This window comes from Camarhynchus parvulus, chromosome 9 (assembly GCF_901933205.1).
Source record: "Camarhynchus parvulus chromosome 9, STF_HiC, whole genome shotgun sequence".
In the NCBI taxonomy this organism is placed as follows: domain Eukaryota; kingdom Metazoa; phylum Chordata; class Aves; order Passeriformes; family Thraupidae; genus Camarhynchus; species Camarhynchus parvulus.
In genome coordinates this window covers 16346416-16373514 of record NC_044579.1, presented here as the reverse complement: position 1 = coordinate 16373514, position 27099 = coordinate 16346416, and the positions used below count along the sequence as shown (strand labels likewise).

Genomic DNA, 27099 nt, shown 5'->3' with positions numbered 1-27099 from the left:
ATGCAGAACTTTTATCAATGCAGTTAAACACAACATGACATTTTGAAAGGCAACAAGATGCATGAAATATGTACAGTTATTGCTAAGGGGCACATCTACAAGAAAAATGACACTATGTCAGAATTTCCAGTGATTCTTCACACAGAGTGTAAATTGCAAACTGATATTTGTACAGTATGCTGAAGATTTCACCACAGTATTGTATTATTTTCTCTCCACAATCTATCTGAAGATTTGCACCAGCCCACTTGAGATGGAAAGGAAGAAAGAGAGGGATCAAGCCTAGAACACAACAGTAGAAGTTGCTGCCCAAGACCACAGGGAAAAGGAGGCACATCAGGAAGGAAAAGGGTTGGGATCTACAGTAGAGGAAGAAGCAGCAGGACTGAAAGCAATCTGAGGTGGGAACAGTAAAGACAGTCTCACAGAAAGGCATGAGACTCCAGGAGTCAAACAGAATGGAATAATGGATCAATCAAAGCTGTCTAAATACCAAGAGCTGTGCAGGGAAAATAAAAGGACAATTATAAATTAGTATAAAAAGGTTGCCTCAGCTGGGAGTATTCCCTCTCTTCATTCCCAGCTCCTTCTGAAGTGCCCATGGCAGTCACTGCTTGCACAGGGCTCTCTGCCTCAGAGGGACAGAGAGGGGGTTATCAGGCTGCTGGAGCAAACCTGAGATGGGCTGTCTAGATTACTCAGCACTGGCTTAACAGATCTCTTTTTCTAAATCTTGTGCAAAATAGGCAGAGTATGTAGCCATAAATTATTTCAGGAAGTAATCCTTTTTGTATTCAGAGTCTTCTGTGACAGCTCTATTTGGTTTAGAGTGTGGAAAAGGTGGCCAGGAAGTGGGTGCACATTTATAGGACTTCTGTCCCTGGAAGTTCAGCACAACCAAAGGCAGTAAACACATTCCATTGGATCCAGTATCTACCTTCTCATCTGACACAAGACCTCATCATTTTACAGGATGCAGAAAAAAGTGTGACCATTAGACAATACAATGCCATATTCTCCAAGAATGAAGATAATATTCCAGCATTATAACTCTCTCTGCACTTGCCAGGGTCAGGTTCAAAGCTACCCCTGCAAACCACTCCAGCACCGATTGCACTTGGCCTCTGAATGTAGAGATAATTAAAACAAACCCCAAAAAACAAAACACTTCACACCCAACTTTCTGTTTTATGATTCTTCCTAAAACAACTTGGTCACTCTTGTATTTGTGTTAAGTGTGTGTGACAGTCAGCTAGGCTATAAGAATACTCTTACAAGAGAAACATATTCTCTATTCTACATAAGCCAAGGAGAAGCTCACAGAGCATTGTGAGGGTGAGTCCAGAACCTCCAATTCACACATCACTCCTCTTCTCCTTGGCAAATGTAAACCAAGAGAACCTTCTACAGAAAGGATCACTTTTCCCCTGTGGTACTTTCATTACTAAGTATTTTATTTAACAGATGCATTTAAAGCCCACAGAGAGCTCTCAATGTCAGCTTTTATTGCAAACATTATAGGCTGGTGTGTTCAAAAAAGCAGTGGTGAATAACATATAAAGCAGGCCACAGTATTTTAGCTGGTAACTATAAAGGTTTATTGTGCTCCTCCAAGAAAAAGCTAATCAAAATAAAAATCAAAGGGGACAAAGCAGCACATTCAAGTATCACTCAATAAATTCACAAAAGGCAGGCCAACCCAGTGCAACAGCTACCACTGTTCTGAACTAGCTTCTGTGAGGAAACTAGAGCTAACTCAAATAGTAACTCCAAAAAAAAGATTTTCTCTTCAGAATATCCCAACTGAAAACTAAATTCTTCTGCTAACCATACTGACTTAGAATGATTTTTTAAATTGGAAATTATTACTGGAAATTAAGTTTTAGCAATGAGGAACAATACCTGCAAACCTGATTTGAGGAGCAAGTAAAACCTTTATAGAGGCATAGATTTCAAGAAGAGGCTGGAGCTGGATACTTCCTGGCAAAGAACAGAGGCACCAATGCAGGGGCTGTTGAGCTCAAGTGAACTGTGGGGGAGGAAAAATATAGACGGAGAAATGGAAGTTTTGGGATGTGGGAGGCTTGGCACACGTTTGCATGAACTTTCTGCTGCTCTGCTAACCAGGCAGGCAGCACAGCCCATTCCCAGGGGCCCTATCAAACTAAGGTCTTTCCTTTGTTTGTTTTTTAAATTTTTTTTTTTTTTTTTTCTTTTTGTCCAGATGGCCTAGTTTTTCCTTGCAGAGACAGACAATCCTGCAGACTTTTTCCACGTGTAACTTCTTATCTCTGGTTCTGGTGATGACAGCATGATGGCTACCACTGTGAAAAGGACATTTAAGATTTACCCAGCAATGGAAAGGAACCTTTTGGAAGGGAAAAAAACCCCCAACCAGCCAATTCACAAAAAACCCCAAATAAACAAAAAGAAAAAATAAAAAAAGGGAGAAGTGAGGGAAACAAAAAGGAAACAACTTCCCTGCTTATATCCTCTCTGAGACAGAACTAGTATGTGGCCTTCAGAAATAGAGATGCACATACAACAGAAGTCATTAGTGGAACAAGAGGGCTCCTTGCAGAGGAGCTGCATGCACAGAGAAACTCTGTCCCCCAGCCAGGCAGAGTGGCTGTGTCTGAGGTGGAACAGGGCAGGGCAAGCCCATGCAGGAGCCTGGAACAGAAAGCCAGGACGTTCAGAGCTGGCTGTGGCCATGGTGCTGCAGAGGAAGCTGCAGAGGTGGCTCTGTGCTCTGCCATGACGTGCACAACCCTGCTCACAGAGCCTCCCCTCCCTCCTCTGACCTCAGCAGCAACACCAAAGGAAGGAAATGTGTGGGGATTTGGGAGGTGGAAGGAGCTGAGATCACCCGGGGTGGAAATCCAGCCCAGTGAGCATGGCAGCATCACCAGCAGCTGCTGCAACCTGGACCTTCATTCTGGGGCTCTCAAAAGTGTTCCCAAAATAACAGCTCACACATAAAGTCCAGTGACACAAGCAACTAACAAGCCAAAACATTGAAACGCACTACTGCTTTAAAGTATCAAACGTTTTAACAAATATTTATCCTCTGTGCTATCAAAAGACTAACTATCCTTTAATAATCTATGTCTAGCCTTGACACTACAGCTCTTTCGTGCACTGAAAAACTTAGATTTTGAAGATTGGGAAAATTACACTGTGATTAATGACAACAAAACTTTCTGGGTGTCACTGTCAACAGAAGTGCCCATTTTATTCTTGGAAAGAGGTAAGAACAATGCAGATTGGCCTGGAAATCAAAAAGCCTCTGAAATCAACACTATGGGCACACCACCATTTTCAGGAGTTATACAGGAGGCTGTGGCTTTTTTACATTGTGATTAATAAAACCCATGTTTTGTAATTACTTACAGATCCTGTAAACCCAACCTGCAATACCTCAAATAAAAACTCCCTCAGATGAGTAGCAAGGGTTTTGTAAGCTTACTACAAGTGACAACCCCCTCTTGTGAATCTAGAAAACCTCAACAGGAAAGTTCAGAGACACCCACATGAACACTGTATTATCACAGACAAAAATAACTATATCCTTCACTGAATGAAATTGCAATTTTCCTACATTGTTATTTCATTTTGATTTGTTTTTCACATACAGGAAGATCCCTCCTTCTGCCTCTGTACGGCTCCCACCTTCTCGTCATTCATGGGGACAGCCCTTCTCTGCAAACATGTCTCCCAAAAAAGTCATCCACCTTTTTTTTTTGGAAGGATAACCTGACTTAAACTAATTTCTTAAAGGAGAGTTGACAACTAATATTTATTTACTTTCTGCATTTTATTTTTATATATACCTAGAATTTTATTCCTATAGATACACACACACAAACAGCATGTATTTGTGTGCCCACGCCTGCATTCTTCCTGAAAATACTGGCTTGATGCAAACCAATAAGGGATTAAATACATTACAATTAGGTAGTTTAAGTTCCTCAAACTAAATGTAACTTTGAATAGCAAAGTGTAGTATCTCCTTATATTTCCAAATGAAATGTGGGAAAATCCCAAGAATTCCCATTGGATCAACATATTCAGGATACAGCCTTAGGAAAGGTAATATTAGGAATGTTTTAATTATCTATAAGGAAGAATTAAATTTTGTTTCCAGTGAAGTGAATGTTTCTTTTTGCCAAAATTATGGACCATGAGGACAGTGCTGACTGGCATTAATGCAGCAGATGTGCAGCAAACTCTGTGAGGAATGAGAAGATTCAGAATTTGGAAGGAAGCAGCATGATAAAGGAAGTCAGGAATACTTAAAACAACAAACCAGTGAAGACAATTTTATTCTGGCTTTAAAAGTTTCTGGAAACTTATCCTTTCTTGGAACCTGATTTAGTTCCTCAGGCTGCTCCTGCCTAAGAAAAGTTAAGGTGGAAAAAATCCAGAAGGAAAATATTCCAATACAACTACAGGCATAGGAATAATCAATTCACAAAGTATTAACTTTAAAATAAAGCTAATACTTAGGAGATATAAATAAATAAAGGGACTCAGATATTAATCAATCGTAGAATGCAAAATATTTATTCTCTTTGCAGGCATAAAATACTTATTAAGGGATTATTTATTTGCCTTGGTTTTATTTTGTTTTAGATTTTCATTCTGCAGTTTCAGCAAAACACAGGTGGTCAGACATCTTATTTAAAGTCAATTATTCTGCCTCACCCATTGCAATAACATTTCAATATCACAAACAGGGAATGTTTTGAGTTCCTGAGGAATGCAAAAGCAGTGTTAAAAGAACTCAATAGAGAACCAGAGGCAGAAACCCCCCACTACAGGTGGACAGCATCAAATGCCTTTGATACTGAAAGCTCTCCTCAGCAACATCAGCCTCATCTGTGTCCATCTGTCTTGTCAGCTCTTTTGGATCCACAAACTGATATTGCCCAGGCAATTGAGTCCTCCTGGTGTGCCTCTAAGTAATGTTTATGGTTGCTTGAGGAAGGGAAATCTGATCAAATCCCCAAGCTTTGTATGGATTTTGGTAAGGGCTGGGGGAAAAAGCCCCTCATCCTTGAAGGGCTATAGCAATGAAAGGGCTAGAGGCAGAGGAAAAGCTTTCCTACTGCCACCAGTGGGAAACACACAGCCAGGAATAGACAGCCAGGGTGTTAAGGCATTATCACAGACTTCTGACAACCCTTTACAAATGACCTTGTCTTGTAGACAAGACCATCTGATCACCACCAAGCACCCAGAAGTAGGAGAGAAGAGATTGTGGACCTAAGGTCTTAAAAAGTTTCTGTACCTCACACTGCACCATATGGAGGAAATTAGTTTCCCCTCCAAGAGCTGATCTCTCTTTTAGAGCTCACCAACTTGCTCCATGTCTTTGTCTCAACTTGCTGAAGTACTGCGATAGTGAGCAGTCAGAGACAGCTGATACCAAAATGGCTTCAGCATGTGGAGCTGGACATTCCCCAGAGTCTCATCAGGAATTAGGCATCTGATCCGGGGCTGCCACAAGTCCAGGTGACCAACAGTCAGTCAAGTGCGCACAAGGTGGACACCTTCACTGCTCATACTGTGCTATTGTTGAAGAAAGACTCCTTCAGTGAGTGAAGAGTTGGCTTTTCCACAGTTCCAAGACAGAGATGAAGGCCACCAACTCCACTCCTATACAACTATCCCAAAGTGCTGAACACCTGCCATGAAGACAACAGGCTGCAGCTAGGGCAGTAACATCCCAGCAACTGCTGCAGGGGACAACCATCACAGACCTTCACAGAACCCTGTGCTCAGTTTTGCCTAATTTTGGACTGGAAACCATCCTCTTCATCGAGTTTAATTTATTGTGTATACACATGCATAGTTTTTGGCTTTGTGGCAAATTGGAACATATGCATTACTACTTTAAACAGGGTCTCTACCCTGCTACTCTTCCATGCACAGCCTTAGTCCTGCAGTACTGCTTTTTTCCACTGCTTTGCTCCCCTGTCCCCCTCCCCTTGGCTCCCTGGTAGTGCAGAGAGAGCTAATAGAGACACTCAATATGTGTTTTACCAGGTTGCCATTAGCATCCCCTTGGCGTACTCGGCTGTAGCGATTCCCAGGCACTGTGCACCGTGTTCCATTTTTAGACTCTCCACTTTCTCTATAAAGCCATGAGCACAGTGCTGGCCTTGCAACTTGTGGAACCTTAAAATAAAAAGCAGACCCCAGAGTGCTGAAAGGGCACTGAGGCTTCTGGGAAGGCAGATAACTCCACAAGCTATGTTATCTTTTAACACTGCTGCCAGATTAACAAAAATGGCCAAGTTCAGGCAATCTGAGCTGGCAGTAAATTATTGTTGCTCTTTTTAGACCTGCTGAAAAGAAATAGGGCCAGCCTGTAAAACATCACATTGCATACAATTCAACAGCTACATTTCTGCCTAATTTTGGACTTAAGGATTTCTAATCCCTGTGCTTGTCTGTGACTGACTTTTTCTCACAGTTTCCCCTTGCAATTACAGCACATATGAAATACTTTTTCAGACCAGGAGCAAGGTGTGAAAAATCCCAATCTGTGAAAAAAAGGCTGAGAACCATCTTGTTATGGGCTAATCATAAGTGCTTGGAATTTAACTCCTTCTCAAAGCTGGCCAAAAATTTGGTTTCATAAACCTGTTTTGTAAATGCAAATGGTGAGCTATTTTTCACATCCATAATGAAAGATGGGAATGTTCAGGGGTTCATCTAAAGTAAATTCCTTTGAACAGTGCAACCAGCTCCTCTAAAGTCCTTCAAAATGATAAAACCAGTGACAACACGAAATATTCCTGAGGCAGCAGAATGAGAAATCTTCTCCTACAATCTGAAATCAGGTATGGAAACAACACAACCATAGGGGTTTTTTAAAGTTAGAGCAATTTTTCACTCCTGGTGGGCCTCTAACTGTCAAGGAAGAACTTGTTCAACTTTCTGTTATGATAAGGCCAAACAGACTCTAAATACTGACAATAAATAGAAACCCCTAAACACCCTTCACAGTGCACCTACTCCTCATATGTACACCTGCAAATGAGATACATACCTTGTAATAACACCTAAGAGTCTAAACCAGTGCCAATTGGTTACCTATTTTTGGAAAGGCATCAATATTTTCAAAGTGCAAAGCACATGCAGATCACCAATCATTAGCAGTGATGTAAAAATACCAACATCAATAACAGTGGACTAGTGGTGACAGGGAATGCAGCTGGAAAACAGCACAATGACAGGCTAATTCAGCGCATTTGCATTTTTTCTGGATACAAACATCTCATAATGGGCAACTGCAGGCACGCTGTTAACCCTCCCCCCTCCTACTGGCCTTCAAAATTGAAACCCGATTCAAATCACCTAAAGCGTATTAAAAGAAAAAAGATGTTAATTATAAACATAGCAAACCTCCCCCAAACTCTTGGTTGCATTTAAAATTAGATACTCACCTCTCTAACAAATAAATTTTCTGCTTTTTGTTCTGCATCTTCCGGTACAGAAGGATACAGTGTCCTGATTTCCAGTGAAATTGTGTCTATCTGACAATAAACAAAAAAAAAAGCAATTTAGTCAAAGCCAAACAGAAGAGCAGTTGTGTCTCAGGAAGAGGTTAAGAACCTTGCTATCATGGCTTGCATTTTTCACTTTGTCGTGCAGCCAACACACATGCATACCAACAACTGCAACCCAGCTCCTGCCCACACACACCATTCAATACTATCAGCTAAGGCATTAATTATGAGCAAGAACAGTGTTCAAGTAGATTTCTGGGAATAAAACAGTTCCAAGCAAAGTTCCTTCAGCCTCTGAGGTTTCTGATAAAAAAAAGTCAAGTTTTCCTTACATCCTCTCCCAGACATACGTGCCAAATCCAACAGTGATACTTGCTTCCTCCACTTCCCTTCTCCACCTCATGCTTTTTGGGGAGGAATGTGGAGACAGAACTAAAAGCTTTGACTCAAGAAGAGCAGAGTGGCCCCAGGAAGCTGGAAAAGGAGTGCCACAGGACAGCTCCATGGCTGGAAAGCAAGGAGAACCAGGCAGCAGCTTCTCAGAGGGACATTGCCACCTGTGGGCACAGGCAGCAGGACACTGGCACTGCCTGCAGCCCCTTCCAGCCTCCACAAATTAAGCCCTATTTCTGAAAGCAGCTGCTGGCTGAGCTGTCTTGTCAGGCCCCAGAGCAGGAAACCACAGAGAGAAGTGGATCTCCTGAAGTTCTCCACAAGGAGCCAAGCTGCTCTTGGCTCCCAGCAGGCCAGCAAGAGGCCAGGGCCACCAGCAGTGCCTGTGTGACCCTGGGGTTGGCCAAGGCAGCCACTTTGCAGAAAGCTCACAGGAGGAAGCTTTGGGGTGTTTTCAATTAACCTACAGATCTGTCCCACTCATTTTCTCTGCCATAAGAGAAAACAACCAAAATCAATGCCCAGCAGCCCAGATTATACTCTCTCAATGGAGTAACTCTGTCATTCGGGATAGCAAAGGACTGAAACCAGACAAATCTGACTTCCCAAACACATTTTCTCTTCCATTACAGAAAGACCCACAATTTCCAGAGGAAGGCCTGAGGCATACAACTGGTTTAGTATGAAGAATCACCACCTACTAATTCCATGAAGCAGCTTGCAGTACCTCCTGCATCCCTGGAGGCTCTCCTCCATATCCTCACCCTCAGAATAAAAGGTGATGTTTTCTCTCCATAAACTGAAGCACCCAAACTCTACATAACAAGTGCCTGCATATTTTTGACTGCATTTTTCCTTAGAGTTTATGTGAACTGCTCTGATTTCCCTCCATCACTTTCCACATGAGTAGTTATGAAAAAAAGGCACATATCACTCAGGCAGAAACATCATGGGATTCCCCAAACTTCTGCTTCATCTGGAGAGCTCAGGACACAATATGATTAAACCACAGCTCTTACAAAAAATGATGGGGGCCTCACAGACACCAGAAAGAGAAAAAAATCCCATTGTTCTGACAAACAGAGCAGAGTTTTCTAAAATGTGTGTTCCTGGGCTCTACCCATCTGTGTTACCAATGCCTGCATGAAGTGATTTACACAATCATTGAGTCGATGAGTAAAAGAGACAAAAGATAGAGGAGTATGACTTTTCAGGCCATGCATAGTAATAGATGTCTGAATTCTTGGTTGCTTAGGGACTTCCCAGCAGTACTCTCAGTCTCTGAAAGGCACCTTATTCCTTTTTCTTCACACACACGTGACATTTTAAGCAGTGAAGTTTTTTAAGCAGTCACGACAAGACACAATCCCTGAGCACGGCTGGAAAGCCTGGGGTGCCCCTGTGGCCCCTGATATGAGCTTGTAATGCACCCTGTACCTCACTCTGACCCTGTCATGGTGGTGAATAAACTTCAGAGACCTGCTCTGCTTGCCCACAGCAAAACTGTCCTGCTCCACATATTGCACAGAAAGTAGTTTCAAGTATCTTTTTTTATAGGCAACTCATAGAGCAAGTCAGTTTTTTTTACCTAATACAACACTTCTTGTTAACTGATATGAACACACTGATTGAGAGAGCTAATATTTGCCTTAGTGGGGCCATTTGCCTCCCTGTCCTTACACAGCCTGTTAAAAATACTGTAAGCTGAACAAGACAGGTAACCCAAGCCCACTGTTCTGCCTATGGTATGGTCCCCACTGTCCTTCTCAACAAAACTGCACTTGAAGGAAAGAAAAGAACCACAGCCCTACAAACCTAAGAAATCAGGTAACACTGGGCTTGTTGCCTTTGTAGACTTTGACAAAGAATATCACAGGTTTATTTACAAAGAATTGGGACATGGAAAATGTTGCATATTGTTATATTTAAACTCGTGTTAAAACTACAAAGAACTTCCCTTCTGAGAACTGGTTATGTTTAACCACTTAGCTGCAAAAGCTTGGCCACAAAGGCTCTTCCTGTTCATAGTTGATTACTTTCAAAGTTAAATGCTCTTAAAGGCTGATCGGGCATGGCGTTATTCACCAAAACTGCTTTATTCAGAAAAGAACTAAATTCCAACAACAGAATATATGCTTCTGAAACAGTCATCCAAAAAATCAGAGATTTTATTTAGAGAATTCAGTATTGATAAATATGCTGTGAATTCAGCCTAATTTTCTAATGTTTAGGCAATCATGGCAATTGTTTGTTCGACCCAGAGACCAATTACCCTCTCATTTGCACATGCAAACTGTGGTAATCAAATAATGCAGGTATCAGCCTAAAGCATTCAAGTCTATAATTCTTCTGAATTATTTTTAATTTATTTTATATAAATATCCTATATCCAACCATGATTTCTGGCACTGTCAGGCTGTCTCATTTGCATAAGCTGCTGGTCTCAGGTGTTGGATGAGCTATAAGGTGTAACTTCACTAAGCACCTTCTCTTGCCACATTCACTTTCTACAGTGAAGCACAGAAGTTAATAGTGCTCCTTCTCAAACACTGATTAGGAATAATGTTTTCAGGCAGTGACTACTTCCCAGTGACATGGTGAATTTAACATTTGAAAATGGAGTTCAAACTCCATTAGCCATTTCAAGCATTTTCAGTCTCAATCTATTCTGAACAGCTTTTAGTCTGAGAGCACATTAGCAGTGGTTAAATCTTTAGAGCGATGCACCAACAATGATATTTACTTCCTGCAAAGGCTGCCCTTCAGAGAGACCTAACTACACACTGGCTGACATGTTCTTCCCTGATAATGCTGAAGTTCAGGCTCTCTAATGAAAAGCTGCTCAGCCCCACTTTCATCCAAGTAAACAGATTTACTAAACATTACCAAAAATGCAATGACATAGTCCATCAAAATAACAAAGGCTGAGATGCAACTATGCTGTACAAATACCACAGTGCTGAGGCTGCTGTGGTCGAGAGCTCCCTGAGAGACTGTAGCCTCAGCACAGACCTCATCACCTGTGTGGGGCAAAGGAAAGCAGGAACAGAGCACATTTAAAGGACAGATTTTGCCCCATCACTCCCTGCAGGCATTCAGGGTGAGCAGCTATGCTTTGCCCACAGCTTGCCTTGCTGACTGTATTAGCTCTCTCTATTTGCAGCTGGAGTGCCTCCCTAGGAGTCCAGATGGCTCTCACTGTCCTGCCCTGCCAGCCCATGCAAACTTGCATGTCAAGGATGCCCATAACCCCATTAATTGTGACAGTAATGGACTCCACTTCGGCTCCTCTAGGAATGAGCAGATACTCACATGCAAAGTGGGAGCTATGTCATGTGCTATCTGAAATAACTCATGATTTCATCACTGTAAATCTTCTGATCTTAGAAGTAACAGTCAGGTTTCCAGGGGATTTTCCAAGGAGTCTCCAAGGCCTGCATTCCAGTTGCCCCTATGGCATGCACATTTCATGTTAAGAGACAGGGTCCTTGTCTTGCTCCCTCCCCTTACAGATGCATCTGGTTCAGCTATGAACTTCTGTATCCAAATGAACAACTTTTGTGCCTGCACAGCATCTAGAAAGCAGAGGCTGCACAACCTGAAAAACAGGGAGATTTTGGCTTTTGTTCAGAGCTAAAAAAAAGAAGCCTGGAAACAATCATGCCTGCAGTGATGGCAAATACAGCAATTTCACAACTCAGCCCCTCTTCTTCTAAGGCCTCCATGATGCTTGGAGGGAACAGGGCTCCCAGGTGGGCTTTCAGAAGCCCAAAGAGTCAGGAGCACATCAGACTGAACTTCAATAGCTTTTGCATTATGCAGGCAAGTTTTGCCATCTTACACCTGTCCTAAATTTAGGCAATGAATTATTGTTTCTGTTGCAGGTTGAAAACCAGGCATTCAGCCATATTTATATAAATAGTTTAAAAAAAGTCTGTGTTCTGCTTTTCAAACAGATTTAGGAAAGTCATACGTGAGAAGGAGGAACAAATTTCCATGACCCAGAGAATTTAACATACAAATTTAAGTGACTATTAAATACCTTAATCTACCTTTTTAATACAATTAACTTATATTTACCAACATACAGTTAACATATTTAGCTACAAATATGTAAACCTCCACACAAGAAAAGCTATTAGCAAAGGAGTGCTGATCCTGCCTGCACTCCTTGCCACTAAGGAAGAGCAGCAGTGATTTTAAGCAAGACTTCAGATTCTGGAGATTTGAAAAGAGACTGCTGGGCATTTGGTAAATTTCCAAAGGATGGAAGAAAAGATAAAAAAATACCTGTGAAAGGGTACAGCAAGTATTTCATTTGGATGTATGACAGTGCTTAGGAGCAGAAGTACAAATGTATGACAACAAACCCAGGGAACACTAAGATGTCAAAGTTAAAGGTGGGAGTGAGACCAACATGAAGGAAGGTGTAACACTGCCTTCATGGCTTCCTTTCTGCAAACACCCTGTGGAGAAGTGAGAAATAGGAATCCCAGACAGCAGCAGCTCCAGTTGTCAAGGAGAGTGTGGCCAGGTTTAGGGAACAGAAGGTGAAGGAAGCAAAGCAACCCAATGGTGAGGATGCAAAACTACCAGGATCATCACCAAGCTTTTCACAGGTACAACAGGAAGCCCATCACCTCATTCCCACTACCACCAAGAAGTACAGTGTAAGCTCTGCACCGATGTACCGCTGCAGACATTTCCACTGGCCATTGTTTCACAGCACAGCGACTGGAGGGAAATTTGTTCATGGGATCCAGGAACAGGTGAAAAATGAAGCTGAGCTGACATGCTTTTTCTGAAATGAAAAATGGACTTTAGGCAGGCAAATGAGTTATAAGGAGGGAATTGCTAGGAGAACAGGAAGTGGAAGTGATGTGAATCAAATATTTTTTTTTTAAGGGGGTTATTAAGCACGGTTACAAAAGAAGTGAAATATCTTTTCCCCAACTGGAATAAAACCAGAGAAGGCATCTGTCATGTATACATCTTGCACCTTCTGTGGAGATGCAGGGAATGGAGGAATACAGTCTATCAGGCTCAGATTGATATAAAGAATTCTCTGCTGTTCCACAGACTTCACATAAGATGTTGGAAATTTTTGAACCTGAAATTCCAACAGGAAATGACCAACAGAAGTCATGTGAGAATAACAGCATTCTCTCTGAATGCAAGTCAAAAAGAGAAACAAATCTGAGAAGAAACAACAGCTACAATAATTCACCCATAACTGATGCACGTGGTGAACACGACAGATCCAAAAATAGGAAATCATTATTAAAAGCAGAATTTTCTCCTACGTTCACTACTTCAGCCAACTCTTTTGGTAGGGGTTTTACTCTGAAGAGACTTTTGCCCCCAGGATGTGCTCACCCACAGGCCCAAATTTGGGCTGTATCAACATGAGACATGAAGTCTGCAGCAAGTGTAACCATTAGGAGTCAAACAGAGCTGGCCACCATTTCCTTGGGCATTATCACATTAAATCCCACTCAGAGCCAGCCTGGGCACCTCCTAATTCAGTCAGACATGGATCTCTTTCTACTCAAGTGGCTGACCCAGACTTTTATGCTCAGGTAATATTTCAGCAGATAGATACTTTGGAAATAGATACTTTGCAACTGGAAAGCCTGCCTGGGACAAAAGCCCTGCAGTCCTGTCTGGTGACATAAGCTCTTGCCACTGACACTGACTGCAACAGGAGATAACAAACATGAGAGAGGTTCATGGCAAGGATATGGACCCTACCTACCATGGTCTGCAGTTCTGTGAGTACAGACCACCTCTACCATGCAACTACCTCTCTTGTCTGCCTTAATATATTTTTTATTATTATTTCTTGAATTAAAATAGATTGTGCCAAATAGTTGCAAAGCATAACACAGAGGAAACAAAATAGAACTAATTTCTAAAAATCCAGGCAACAACTGCTCAAAATAAAATGAAAATAAGGCTATGAGAATCTTGACAGACAGAGGTCTTCAGCAGTAGGACAAGATTCTTCCTTCATTGAGAAGATTTGCTCCATGGACTTAAGCTCAGTTACTCTAAATCAAAGGGCTCAAGGGCCTTGAGATAGCACACAGTATGTCTAGTCAGCTTTGTAATGCTAAGTTTCAATTTCATAAATTGACAAATGTGCAAAATGGATAAAGGAATTAAGAATAATGAGGAAATCTATTCTGTTTAGCTTCTCTCAATCCCATGAGCACATTAACTCAGTTAATGCCACCAAGGAAATAGAGCCATTTAGTAAAACAAAGCAGTCTATTAGATTAAGCTGCCCTCCTAGGACAGTAGCAGTGCCATGAGCTGATGGGAAGGGCCCTCACAGAGCAGTTACAACTGGTCACAAATTGAAATGTCTTTCCATTAGAGAATGCCTATTCATCAAAACCTAAATGTTATAAAAAAAAAAGGGGGTGATTTTGCAGAAGTTGCTGTTCAATGCAGGCAATGTGCCCATGCACTTGCCTGGCAACATAGCTCCCCAGGCACCCTTCTGAGCTCGCCAGGCACCCTTCTGAGCTCGCCAGGCACCCTTCTGAGCTCGCCAGGCACCCTTCTGAGCTCGCCAGGCACCCTTCTGAGCTCGCCAGGCACCCTTCTGAGCTCGCCAGGCACCCTTCTGAGCTCGCCAGGCACCCTTCTGAGCTCCCCAGGCACCCTTCTGAGCTCCCCAGGCACCCTTCTGAGCTCCCCAGGCACCCTTCTGAGCACCCAGCACTGCCCCTGGAGTGCTGCCCTGGCCCTCCAGGCTCCCAGTGTCTGCAGTTTGCCAGGACAAGCAATGGGGAACCCAGGATGAGGTCAGGCAGCTCCATGGCTGTGGGGCCAGGGATCTACTGCTCCTCAGTGTTCCACCATGAGAGTTTCCTCAGCACCAGAGACTCTATCTAGTGGTCAAATACATCAGACAGAACAGTATCAGAAGTTACAGGTTAAATTAGACTATAATGGTATGGAGAAATTCTAGGACTGGCCAAACTAATACTGTGCTGAGCAAACAGACAAGTATACATTATAGAATAACCTGTTTAGTGGGTTCCTGAACATCTGTATCTGGGAACAACCAGGGCTTCAAACTTTATCTAATCCTGAGCAGTAAAGTCACGCATATATAAATGTCAGAGAAGAAAAACTTCAAAAATCAAGTGAATTTGGTGGGAGGGAAGTATGGCATTATGCATGAGTTAAGAAAATTTTAGAGAGGCCTTGGACAATTATCTGGCTCTCCCTCTAGCAGTGGAGATTAAATCAATGAACAGCACAAACCTAAGCAAAGGAACAACATATATTTGCCTTGTACTTACTGAAAAGTCATCATCAGGGAATAATATCAGATCCTTGAACTGGCTGTCCCCAATATTTTTTTCGATCTCTGTGATAACAGCTTCATAATCCAAAGGCTCCAAGAGTTTGGGTTTTTCCTGCTGTGGAAAAAAAGAAAGATCAAGTGATCTCTTTACACACAATTTGCTTTCCTCCCCCTTCATGAACTGAGATCTGTGGCATTTTTGCTTTTGTACACAAAAGCATGAATAACTTCTCCTTTCATTCCATTCTGCTCAGCTTGTTGCATCTGAGCTCATGCATGAGAGTGAAGGGAGGAAGTTGGGCCACTTGTAAGAGCCACTCTCCACCTCAAAATTCCAGAGCAATCTGTCAGCTCATTACAGAGAATGAAACCACCACGTTAATTTACCTGGAAGTCTCAGGAATTCTCTCTCTTTCTCCATAAATGCATCAAGAAAACTGATGGACACAGTTTGAAGTGAACATAGATAGAACTTTGAGCTAATGTGTTTCAGAATAAGAAACCTACTTTTTCTTCACTGTCTTACACAATTCACCTTTTGAACTGCTGGCAGCTTGTGAAAGCCACCATATTGTTTTACTTGCTAATAATCCCAGGTTATTCTCCTGGGGTAAACTATCTGTCATCCACCTCCACAACTTCTCTTGTCAGAAAGCAGGGCTAGTATCATCATAGCAGAACTACTATTGCCTGAAACAGCACTAAAGAAACCACCACAGGAAAAAGTAAAGTCACAGTGTCTTGAAACACAACCCAAAAATAGAAAAAGAGAAGCCTGCCTGACATGCTAGAATACATTAAACAAATGAAGAGTCATGTACTAGAGTGAGAACATTTGCTCAATTCAAAGATGAAGCATCAGGAAGAGTGAATGAGAAAAGGCAAGAGAACTGCCAGAAGGGATGGAAATGAAAGCGATGAGAGAGAAAAAGGACACTAGTGGAAAGCAAATGCAGAAACATTTACTGTCTTAGTCTGATTCAAAAGAGGACATTAGATAAGTAGTATTTTAGCCACTGTTCTTTCATTGGGCTATTCAAAATTATATAAAATTTCCCTCTGTCTTCCCTAAATCAAAACCAAGGTGTATTGAAAAAGAAAGTTTTGACATCTCCATAAAACAACTTTCTCCAATGAGATTTTCCATCATATATGATTTTACCTATCTCATTCATGTATGGTCCATTATATATATAATGATTCAAATGTAATAGTCCCTCTCTCTTTTGACTTTGTCCTAGAAAGTTCTTGTTTATTCTGTAATCTCAAAATCTTTTATGAACATTGTGTCCCTTCTATACTGAGTCCAAGACTCCCCTTGGCATCAAATGCATCTATGAATAGCTTAATTAAGTATCAGTTACACAGCCACATAAATTAGATTAAAACACAGGAATACACAGGTTCTAAGAAAGTTATTCAATTGCTGAACAGCTGCTGCAAGAATCACAAAACAACTCAGGACCTCTGCAGGTCATCTACTCCAGCTCCCTACTTAAAGCACCAAAGCTCCACCAAAGTCTGGCAAGGCAATTGAAAAAAGTTAGAACTGCTCCTTCAGCAGTTCAATCTATTGCCTCTCTTCTTGATCTATTAACTCTCACACTTCCAACTGCACACTTAAGAATAATAAATTTCTAAAAATCGTTACTATTTAGCATTCACAGGCCACAAGCACTATCTACTGATGCTGAGACATTAAAGGATTATAGAAGACAGGCAAGATCAACACATAACAGTAACAAATTGAAGAAAACAACTTTAATGTTTGATTTAGATTCTGTGACAGGACTGGATTCTGGTTTTGTGATGTCCAGTTAAGGGAAGGAGCCCTACCAGGACATAAGATTTCATAATAACCCAGCCACTTCACCTTAAGCTGTCCCAAACCAGCACTTAGCCCTGGCCTGTCCCAGCTGACACACAAATATCCAGTCCTGCTCAAGGAGCTCTTGGGCTCAGTGTCAGCCATACCCTTAGGGAGGTCTCTCTGTCTTTTGCTGACAGTGGCTCCCCACAGGAACTTAATGGGGTCACTTGGCCATGTCACCATACACAGCTTGCTCTCATTCCCTTCCAAACTCTGTTAAGTCACTGCAGTATCTTTTGACAGGAGTTTCAGACTTTTTGTCATTAAATCTGTCATTGCATCTATTTATTAAACATTACTTTAAAAACATACATTTCAAGGAGTTAGAATCATGAAGAGAAAACACCAGTGCACACTGAGTGTACCATTTATGCCGTACCACCGATTTTGGTAATGATACCTAGGCCTGAACAAAGTTCATTCAGTTCAAGTTCAGCAGAAAGCAAACTGTTACCTTCAGTAGGAAGCCTTATAGCAACCGTTTACCAGAAGACTCAAAGTAAAAGAAATACATGCACTGACATTTATGAGGCACCAGTGCTTCACACAGGCATTTTTCGTATGTAGTGGTTTCACTAAAACACGAATATTTTCTACAGAAAATTTGTGACATTGACTACGCTGATAACCCTCCCTTCCCAGAGCTGATACTGTCAGGCTAATGATTCTGCAACAATCTCAACTCTTAGTAAGACAGATACACCCCTGAAATCATAAAATATATGCTCTCCAAAACAAGACATGTGCCAACACAATCTTAATCTTGGTCAGATGCTCCTCAGAAACATCACGAATGTCAGTTTTCAGAATTTACTAAAAAAAAATAAGAAAACAAATAACATAAGTAGTCACCTTCCTATTGAAGTCATAGACTAGGGAAGAGCCAGGAAACCCCAGAGCTTTTGGGACTTCTCCTGAAATATGGGGAAATCCCATAAAAATGTGTAGCATTTGCAGGTTTTCTACGCTTGTGGAAACCACCCTTTTTCTGGGGCTGGCAGAAGGAAGATGTATTCCTTCTTCCCCATGGAAATCCCAGTAAGGTTGGGGTGAATGCAGCTACATCCCCCTCAAAGTTAATATTCTGCAGATGTTGGGGTGCAAGTGGAGGCAGGGTAAGCTATGCCACATTGCCCTCTCTTTGCTCTTCAGAAACCAGCAATGCTCACAAAGCCATTGCTGAAAGATGCTCTAACACTCCAGGGCAAAACTTCTCCTTGGCAGCTGCAAGGTCATTTACATGAGACAAAAATACAGCTCGAGAAAACCCCGGAGCAGAGGAACACAGCAAGCATATGAACATCTCTGTTCCCACAGCACTCATTCTCCTGCTCTCAGTGCTCCAAAGGGCATGATCTGATGGAAGCATTTTAACAGATGTTAACAGAGAAGTCTTTGGAGAAACATTACACATCTGAACTAAATACAAGTAGATATGACATTATCAAACCTACAGCAAAACTTTTCACTGAAGCACTTCAATATTTATGCTGATGTTTTCCTACTGATGCAATAAAAATTACTTCCTTCCATGTCAGTACAGCAAAATCCTGTGTAAAATGCAATACTGTATTATGCCAGCTCTCATAAATCATAGATGCAAGTAATAGCCCATCCTTGTCAATACAGTGGCTGCAGAGATAATTTAGTCCATTCCCTGCCAGCATCAAGCATGATAGTATAATAAACATGATGCCTCTCTCCATCAATTCTGCATGTTCTTACAGACCAGAAGACTCTGCTCTGTGGACACTGACTCCATGCATTGCAGAGCCAGTATTTTGGACTTGGCAGGGCTCAGCAGTGCAGTGCTGGTGTTGCAGTTGTGATGGGAAGTGGCAGCTGGTTAGTTAGCAGCTTATCTCTGCGGCTCTGGGGGGGGCTGCTCGGTTTTTCCCTCCCAAGCAGACAGAAGCAGTGATGCTGGGATTAGCAAATTCCTCCCTGCAAGCACTAGCAGAGATCTGCAAATGAGTGGGGCTGATTTAAAGCTAATTTAATAACCACAGCACTGCCTCTTCTCAATTTAACTTGTCTGTTCTTTTTGGAAACAGGCCAACCTGGCAATCCGTGCCAAAATCGAATTATGCTGGCTTGGATTTCTGTAATGCTTTTTATATTCTCCATCTCAAGTGAGTAATGAATTTAGTTGTGCTGAAATGGTTGTGAATACATCTAGTAAAAAGGCACTCTCTGACTCCTCACCTGCTACAACATCTCAGCAGTACCATTTACTTCACACCCTGACAGTGTAGTGCAGCTTTGTATGTTGTTGAGGCAGCTTTTCCACACTCTTTTGCAACACTGGAGAGATGTTAAATCAGAGCCAACACCATGAGAGGACAATACAGTTTCACAGGGGTGAAATCAGCCAGATTCCACCAGTGATATATAGCTTTATTGCCATCATCTTCTGGTCTAGGTAAGAAAGGATTATATTTCCCTGTAGTAATTACCCAAAATAGCCACATAAATGATATTACAGAATCAAATATGGTACTTGACTTCCCTCCAGATGCACAGACATTGCACACTGATGCTAGCACCCATCTTTTCTTCATAATTATATCTCATCCTCCTAAAGCTGCATTTCTGTGAACACTGTCTGAAGGAGGAAACGATGTAACAGAGACCAATAGTCTCTGAACAGTCATCCCAAGAACTTCCCAATTCTAAAAATAAGCTAGACTAACTGCTTTGATTTCTATGCTTTAATGTCATATTATTCTGACACCAAATCATAATTATCTAGAATTTATTGAATTTAATAGAGATGTTTAAATTAATTCCTTTTCTTCCATGCAGCAGAAATTAAAAAAAAAAAAGAAACAGATAAACAGAAAGAAGTCAAGTTGATAAAATTCAGTTACCTGGACTTCAGTTACTCTAACCCTATCTCTGTGACAGGAGGATCCATGTTCATAAAGAGAGTCAAAACTACTGTGATGGCCAGATCGATAAAGATCAAGCAACACTCAGATTTTATATTTCATCCAAGCTGTGGCTTGTCAAAAATGACAATTTATTCTAATATACATTTGAAATACTGAAATGGGCACTTAAAAGAGAAAAGGCTACTTACTACAACAACAGCATCACCTTCCTTCATTTTTTTAGACTTCTTAATGATATTATGAACCAAACCCAATCTCACCAAAACTCAAAAGAGCAAATAAAACTGCTTTCCAGGATGACACCAACATGAAGTGCTTCTCACACTCCTTTGTTCTTCTTTTCCTTTCCCCAGTTAAACACTGTGCCTCTGATATAACACATGTCTTTCTATGTTCTCATATGGTTAATATATGTAGCTAATTACATTCCACCAGGGCAGGCCAACTTCAGCTGAATATTTCTTTGCCAAGTCTGTCCAAACTGAAGCTGAAGAACAGCCAGAACTCCACGACTTTTGGAGAAAATGCAGCATAAAGGCTGAATTTAACCCTGTCTCAGATATGCCGGAGATCCAGCTTGCCCTGCAGTTCCGAGTTGTGCTACCTGAGCACTCAAGGAGCCAAAGCTGAAGCCATAAAACAATTTGGGTTTCACAGAATCGCCAAAACTTTTGCATTTCTGTAGGACCAAGGTATGTCCCTATTCACAGGGCAGCAGAGCAGTTTGGTGCCTGGGGTGAATTCCAAGGGAAGGATATCTCCATGGGGTGCACCTTTTCCCCCACCAGACCATGGGTGAGCAGCCCAAGAGCCCATGTACTCCTGGCAGGGAGTCTCACAGCAGCCCTTGTATCCAGGGGCACAGACAGCACAGCCACTCTGGGATTAAGGGGACCCCACCAGCCTCAAGCTGCTGAGCTGGGAGTGACAGGAATCACCCACTGAAAATGCTTCACCCCACAGGCCTGCCCTCCCTCCACACTCTGCATCACCTAACAGAGATTTCCTTTAAGGAAAGTTAGTTTTGCATTTCAAGCACAGGGCAGGCAATTCAAGGTCTGCAAAAGGTGTCTGAGGTGTGGATGGGGAGGCACAGCCAGAACCAGCAGGCAGGTCTCTCCTTTAGATTCAGATCTTCTTTATGACTGCTTGGCCTGTTCTGCATCTATTTACAGTCACCAAACTCTCTGGCCACATTACAAAGGCTTCCTTTGGCTCAGTATGTGATCCACAGTCAACAAATTTATTAAAATTAGTGGTACAAAGAAAATTTTCTTAGACACATCCCTCTCCCACCTTAAAATACATTTACTTGTCAGGTCCAAAATGTTTAATTTGTCATGACTTTCAGTAAACCTTGGAGAATTGCACTTGGAAATAATCCAGTCAGGGCTGCAAAGCACCACTAATATACTCTTCAGTGTCAGCACTGAAGCCAACGTGCCAATAAATTTCATTAAAGCGATTTCCAGTTCCCACACAATTCTGCTACAGAGAAAATCACAAAGAATTATGAAGAATCCAACCCCCAATTCCTAGTGCTTCAGAAATTACTTGCCAAAATGCTATAGTATCCCCATCAGCTCAAGCAGAGCAAAAGAAAGGAAACCTGTTGAAGACCCTTCTGGGAATAACAAAAGTGAAAAGTAATTTTCAATCTTTAAAGCCTCTTTATTTAAAGAAAATTCCAATTGATACCAGTAAGTGACCTGCTTCACTAAATGAGACTTACTTTGTACAAATGCAGCTGGGATAGGATGAACCCTAATTGCTTACACTACCATTGTTTTATGGATCACAATCTCTGTACGTCTACTTTGTATTATGTTCCAGCTTTAAAAATTACTGTCAGAGAATTCAGCATGACTTGAAAAACAGAAACACCTCTCATGTGGACGAGCTAACTCAAAACTTTCATGTCAACTGATGGTCCAGCTGGAGCCCTTGGAGCCTTCAGTGGCACAGGGAGCTGCCCCAGCACAGCGAGCGATGAGCGGCCGGGCTGAGGCTGCTCAAACCACAGAGAGCTGTTCTCAGGCAATTGGGTGTGACCCACTCTTTCTAGCACCTCTTGGTTCTCAAGACAACTTATCCTTCCTTTCATTATGAATTTTGAAAGCTCCAGCCCTCATAAAGCTACCTCCCTTCTGGTTAAGCTGTGGAAGCCACACAGGACTGTGGGGTCGCCAAAGCATCCAGCTGGGGGGTGAGAGGAGATGCTTTGTGCCATGACTTAGCCACACGCATTTCCTGAATTCTGCCTCCCAACCACGATTATGCACCTGGCATTGCAGCCTTGTGACTCTGGAATGTCCATCTTCATGAACTAGCACTTGTCCTTTTGGACAGTTGATAAAATTATCAGTATAATCTGCAAAAAACATTCAGGGTAACACGGCAACAACTTACTCGTTCTCTCTGCTTATGGAGTATCTTGAAACTCTCCTTAGGAAGGAGGTTAAAAAATTTCATTTAATCATGAAACTACTAAAATCAGCCACTGACAAGAAAGTGCTAAGTTTCAAATTTGGATTTAACTGGTTGGCTTCTCAAAATGTCAAGAATAACAGCTTCTAAATAGTGAGGACTTCTGAAGCCTAGACTAAATATTTGTCCATAGGTCACCTCAGGAGAAAAACAAGAAAGTTTTGTAAAGCATCGTAAGTTTTTTTTTTTTTAATAATTTACATAGACCTTTCACCTAGCAACACTCAGCCACTTTCTCTCCCCTTACCTGACCTAAACATGGGGAAAAAAAGTGCAGTTTTAGCAACAAAAGGCTTTCTTTGAATCTACCACACAGAATCTATTCATGAAGAAAGCAAGCAAAAGCCAATGACGCAATTCACTGCTCTTCATGCAGACATCTGAAGGGACAGGTAGGATGTGGTGGAAGGGGACTGGGCAGAAGGGATGGGAACTGTGGGGAGCAGAGAGGAGCTGCCAACAGAGCTGGAGTGTTCTACTCAGGCACTTGCCTCGTTAGTGATTACTTCAGCCCAGGGAAGGAAAAGGGCACTGTGCTGCCCTGTGCACCACAAAGGGGATGCTGAAGTGAGTCTAGTTCAGCTCTTCTGGGAACAGACTTTGCTTCATGTCTGCCTCCTCCAGTGCAGTCTCAGGCAGGCAGGGCCATGGCCTCAAGCAGAAACAGCAAAACCAGCCTACAAGCTGCACACAGTGGATTTGACCAAAGCTTGTCAGCTTCCAGTATAAAGTTGACGTAAACAGCACTTGCAAGTCTGTTGGAGCATGCATGCACACACACACACACACACACACACACACACATATATAACTTCACATAGACAGTCTCTGTAGGCTCAGGAAAAGCTACATTTAAACAAAAGATACTCCCAATTTTTGCCCTTAAGCAGCACTCCTAGAAGAGGCAGAAGCCCAGCTCTGACACCTATAGCATCTACCCAGCAATAATAGAAGTAGATAGAGCAACAGGCAAACTGGTCCTCTCTGTTTGTGCAAACTGGATGAATTAGGGAGACAGAGGGATCTACCCATGGTTATCAGTGTACAGGTTTAGGGGAGTACAAAAAGAAGGATGTGCCAGGCATTCCTACACCACATTCATCCAGCACAAACGTGCTACTAAAATGGGGTAGATTTTACATAACACCATGCACAGCATGGGACTGTCTTTAAAACAGTTTTATTTCCTTTGAAACATAAGATTTCTTTTTTAGCACACTTTGGTTTTGGAATACATAGACGAGTTTTCTTTTCAAGGACTGAAGGAAACGCTCTAATGTCTGTTCATTAGATCACACTCTGATGCTGAAGATTTTGATCACTGTTGTATGTCTGATGAAGTTGCAAAGCAGTGCAAAGGCAAACATCCATTGTTCATTTTCCATTAAAACCTAAAATTTAGATGTATGAAGATCTAGACTTGTTGACTAAGCAAACAACTCTTTTGAAAAGGGCTCAACCACTTCAGAAGCTCTTGAAGCAAAAACAACTAACAAAAATGTTTGCATTAGCTCTAAATAAGCTTTTCAAAGATATCATTTAACTTTTAGAGTACTTAGTAATAAGTCACTGTCCCATGGGGCAAATCTCATGTACGATGTTCTGCTTCATTTTACTCAGTGAATATATCTCTTTCTCTACTTGCACTATGTTTACTTATTTCTTCACAAGTGATAGGTATTTCTCATGCTACATATCTGAGTAAATTATTTTAAGTATTTCCACTGAGGCTTTATCTGTAAAATTAACATCATGTGTACATGACCACTGTAAACTGAGTTCTCACAATGACTTTAGACTTGACTGTTTCCTTGACATCAACTCCCCTCCCAGTCAATTATCTGGCTATCAATGCATTTACACACACAGGATGTAAAATAAGAGCAAAATCTGGTCAACCACACTGAACTCAATCATCACCCTACTAACAATTAAAGCTAATCAGATACTAATTAGTCTTAAAAAAAAGGAGCTTCCAGCCAATAATGCGAGTCCACCTACAGAAATCAGAGGTTTAAGAAGAGTATCTGAATAAATACACTTTTTGAGTAAGGTCCCCATGCACAAAATCCTTTACAGCTGCAGTGGGAGCTGACATCACTTTGAAATCTGTGTGGAGGTGCACATGGCTGATGCATAAAGGAGAGACTGGTTGATGGCAAAAAAGTGCCTGTAGGCCAAAGATTTAACATGCTCCAATTATGAAATACTGGGCAGAAAGACACAGATTGCAAGGCACAAAAGTAAAGCCAAGTGTGCCGGCATTTCCTGAGGGCTAAACAAACTACAGAGAAATACATCTACAGAGTAACATGGCACAGTGACCCATCTTAGTCTATCTTATGTTTGACAAGAACAGAAATCAGCACAGATTGCCCTGCAAAGCTGAGCTGGGTAGCTGACATAAAGGAGCCATCCACGTCAGGGGAAGTGCAGCGTGACCCACAAGCCTCTGATGAAACAGGCTTGTTTCCTATTTCCAATTACAGGCAACAGGCCCAGGGTTACCAGTGCTCTCTATGTTTTAGGTCAAACTACAATGCATTGTTGGTATTTCTATTTAGCACCGTTAAATTGAATGCTCAGTTTCTGTTATCTGAGGATACACGCAAAAGGAACAAATATATTCCTCTTTATCTGCAGGCAAGCTGCTGGCTTATTGTTACCATTTGCACTTTTTTCCCAGCCATCCTTTCCTGTAGGGCTGCAACCACTTCTGGTGAGCACTAATAAAGTACAGTCAGGATTTGTACAAAAATGACAAAAATCTCTCCTCACCAGGATTTAAGAGGATAAGTCAAGTAAGCAGTGCCTACCTCCTACCAAAGCCCTGTGAACTGCCAGGGTTAGATGCTTTCAGCAGCACCAGCAGCTGATTCCTGGGACCCTTGACCATGAAGCTCAAACATGTCATCTTTGACTGCATGCCAATGGCTCAGGGCAGCAGAAACTACACCATAAAGTAGCCTTGTCAAAAAGAGCCACTTCCATGTAAAGTACCTATCCAAAAAGGCAGCTAGTCACAAGCAAACCCAAACATTTCTAGATGAACCACAAACCATCTTAACTGGTGACCAAGTGTTACAACTGCAAAGTTCTTTTCCTTCCTATTTAAAAAAGAAAATGAGAATATTCTTCTTGGTTGTATTCTCACTGATTCTGTTACACTGAACATGCTGAAAAGCCTCAAAAGAGCCCTCTGCATGCACATGCAGAGTAATTGGATGAACAAAACTATGGAAGAAAACCAAACACCTCTTGCCTTGAGGAAAAAGATTCATTGTTTCTTCTTGGGGAAGCCATCAAATGTTTTATGAGCTAAAGGTGACTTCCAAGGGAAGAGAATACACTGAAAACCAGTACCTGCCTAAGACTCCTCAACAGCAGGCTCTAAGCATTTTACCTCTTGCTGTTGGCACTTTCAATTTCAGCCAGGAAAGTTTAGGCACAGCGCAGTTAATGTGAGCCTCCCAGTGCCCCACAGCGCAGCTTCAGGAGGCTCAGTCCTGTCCCAAAGCCACCAGGGGCAAAGCTGCTGTGCAGCCCACAGGAAAGAACCTCACCCCAGCTTTCCACCAAGGGTTCCGGAGCTTTCTCCAGTGGCTCCCTGCACAGTCTTCCTCCTCTTCCTGCCCTTGAGAGGTGCCCATCACAGATCACGAACACTGAAATAGCACAGAGGAACTTTCCGCTCCAGAAGCAGCACTATGAATTTTCATGGAAGTTCCAGGCACTTGCTATAGGTGCCAGAGACTCTGTCAAACACTGCTGCTCTCAAATGCTTCTGACTAGCAATGCGAGGCTATAAAAGTCTCCCTAATGTGCCTGACTTCTGTAAACTCCTGAACTCTCTGTGCTCAGTCCCTAATCGCAGACTGAATGAGGCTTGGTGCCTCCTACATAAACAACAAGCAATAAATCCAACTCTTTCCAAAGTGTAGTCCTAAGAGTAACCTGCAATTTCTTAGCCATTTCTCAGAAGAGGTGGAAGAAGGGTGCATACTCACACAGCTTAATCTTTGAATTTCTCCTTGATTCACTCTCCTAGTGGTCCTTCTCTTCCTCCGCAGTTCACTGGCCTCCCTTCTGAATCTCCCCCGAAAGCTCATTGTGTCCGTAGGAATTAGAGCAGCCAACAAATATCTGTTTAAAAACTGTGCTCCTATAACTTCCTTCCTTCAGCAGCTTCAGAACAACAACTGGAAGCTGCATATGCTGTTCAAGGCAGAAGTAGGTCTAAAAGTTACATGCTGTATCCACAGTAACTGAACAGAAAGAAGAAGAAAACCAGCAATAACTCATTTCTTCCTGTGAACAACATTCTGCTATTAAGGCAAGAGCGTCTCATTAAACCATAAATACACCCAGTCCCCACCTCTAATGCAAATCGAAATAGGAAGTTGTAGAAAAAGCCCTGCAAGTGAACATCTATCTTTGTCTCAAACACCATCGCATCCTCTCTCCTCACCACCCTCCCCGATTCAAAAGCCAAAACAGCTGCACTTTTACTTCATGTGTGCGTGTGTGTGTCTGCAAGACTAAAAAAGCCATTCACAGCACAGCCATCATCTACAGAGCCCCTCTGCAGCCGACTTGGACCACAGAGCAGGCAGT

At 42.0% G+C, this 27099-nt stretch overlaps 1 protein-coding gene across 1 annotated transcript in view; it reads right to left on the bottom strand.

The window, feature by feature from the left end:
* The window catches only part of DOCK10 (dedicator of cytokinesis 10), a 98244-nt gene extending 71650 nt beyond the window's left edge, over positions 1–26594 (bottom strand). Inside the window, exons 1-3 of the mRNA XM_030954260.1 lie at positions 26493–26594; positions 15230–15349; positions 7458–7547 (exon numbers count right to left, since the gene is read on the bottom strand). Coding sequence (XP_030810120.1) covers positions 7458–7547; positions 15230–15349; positions 26493–26594 — 312 coding nt within the window. The remainder of the gene's footprint in view (positions 1–7457; positions 7548–15229; positions 15350–26492) is intronic.
* Between the last annotated feature and the right edge of the window lie 505 nt (positions 26595–27099).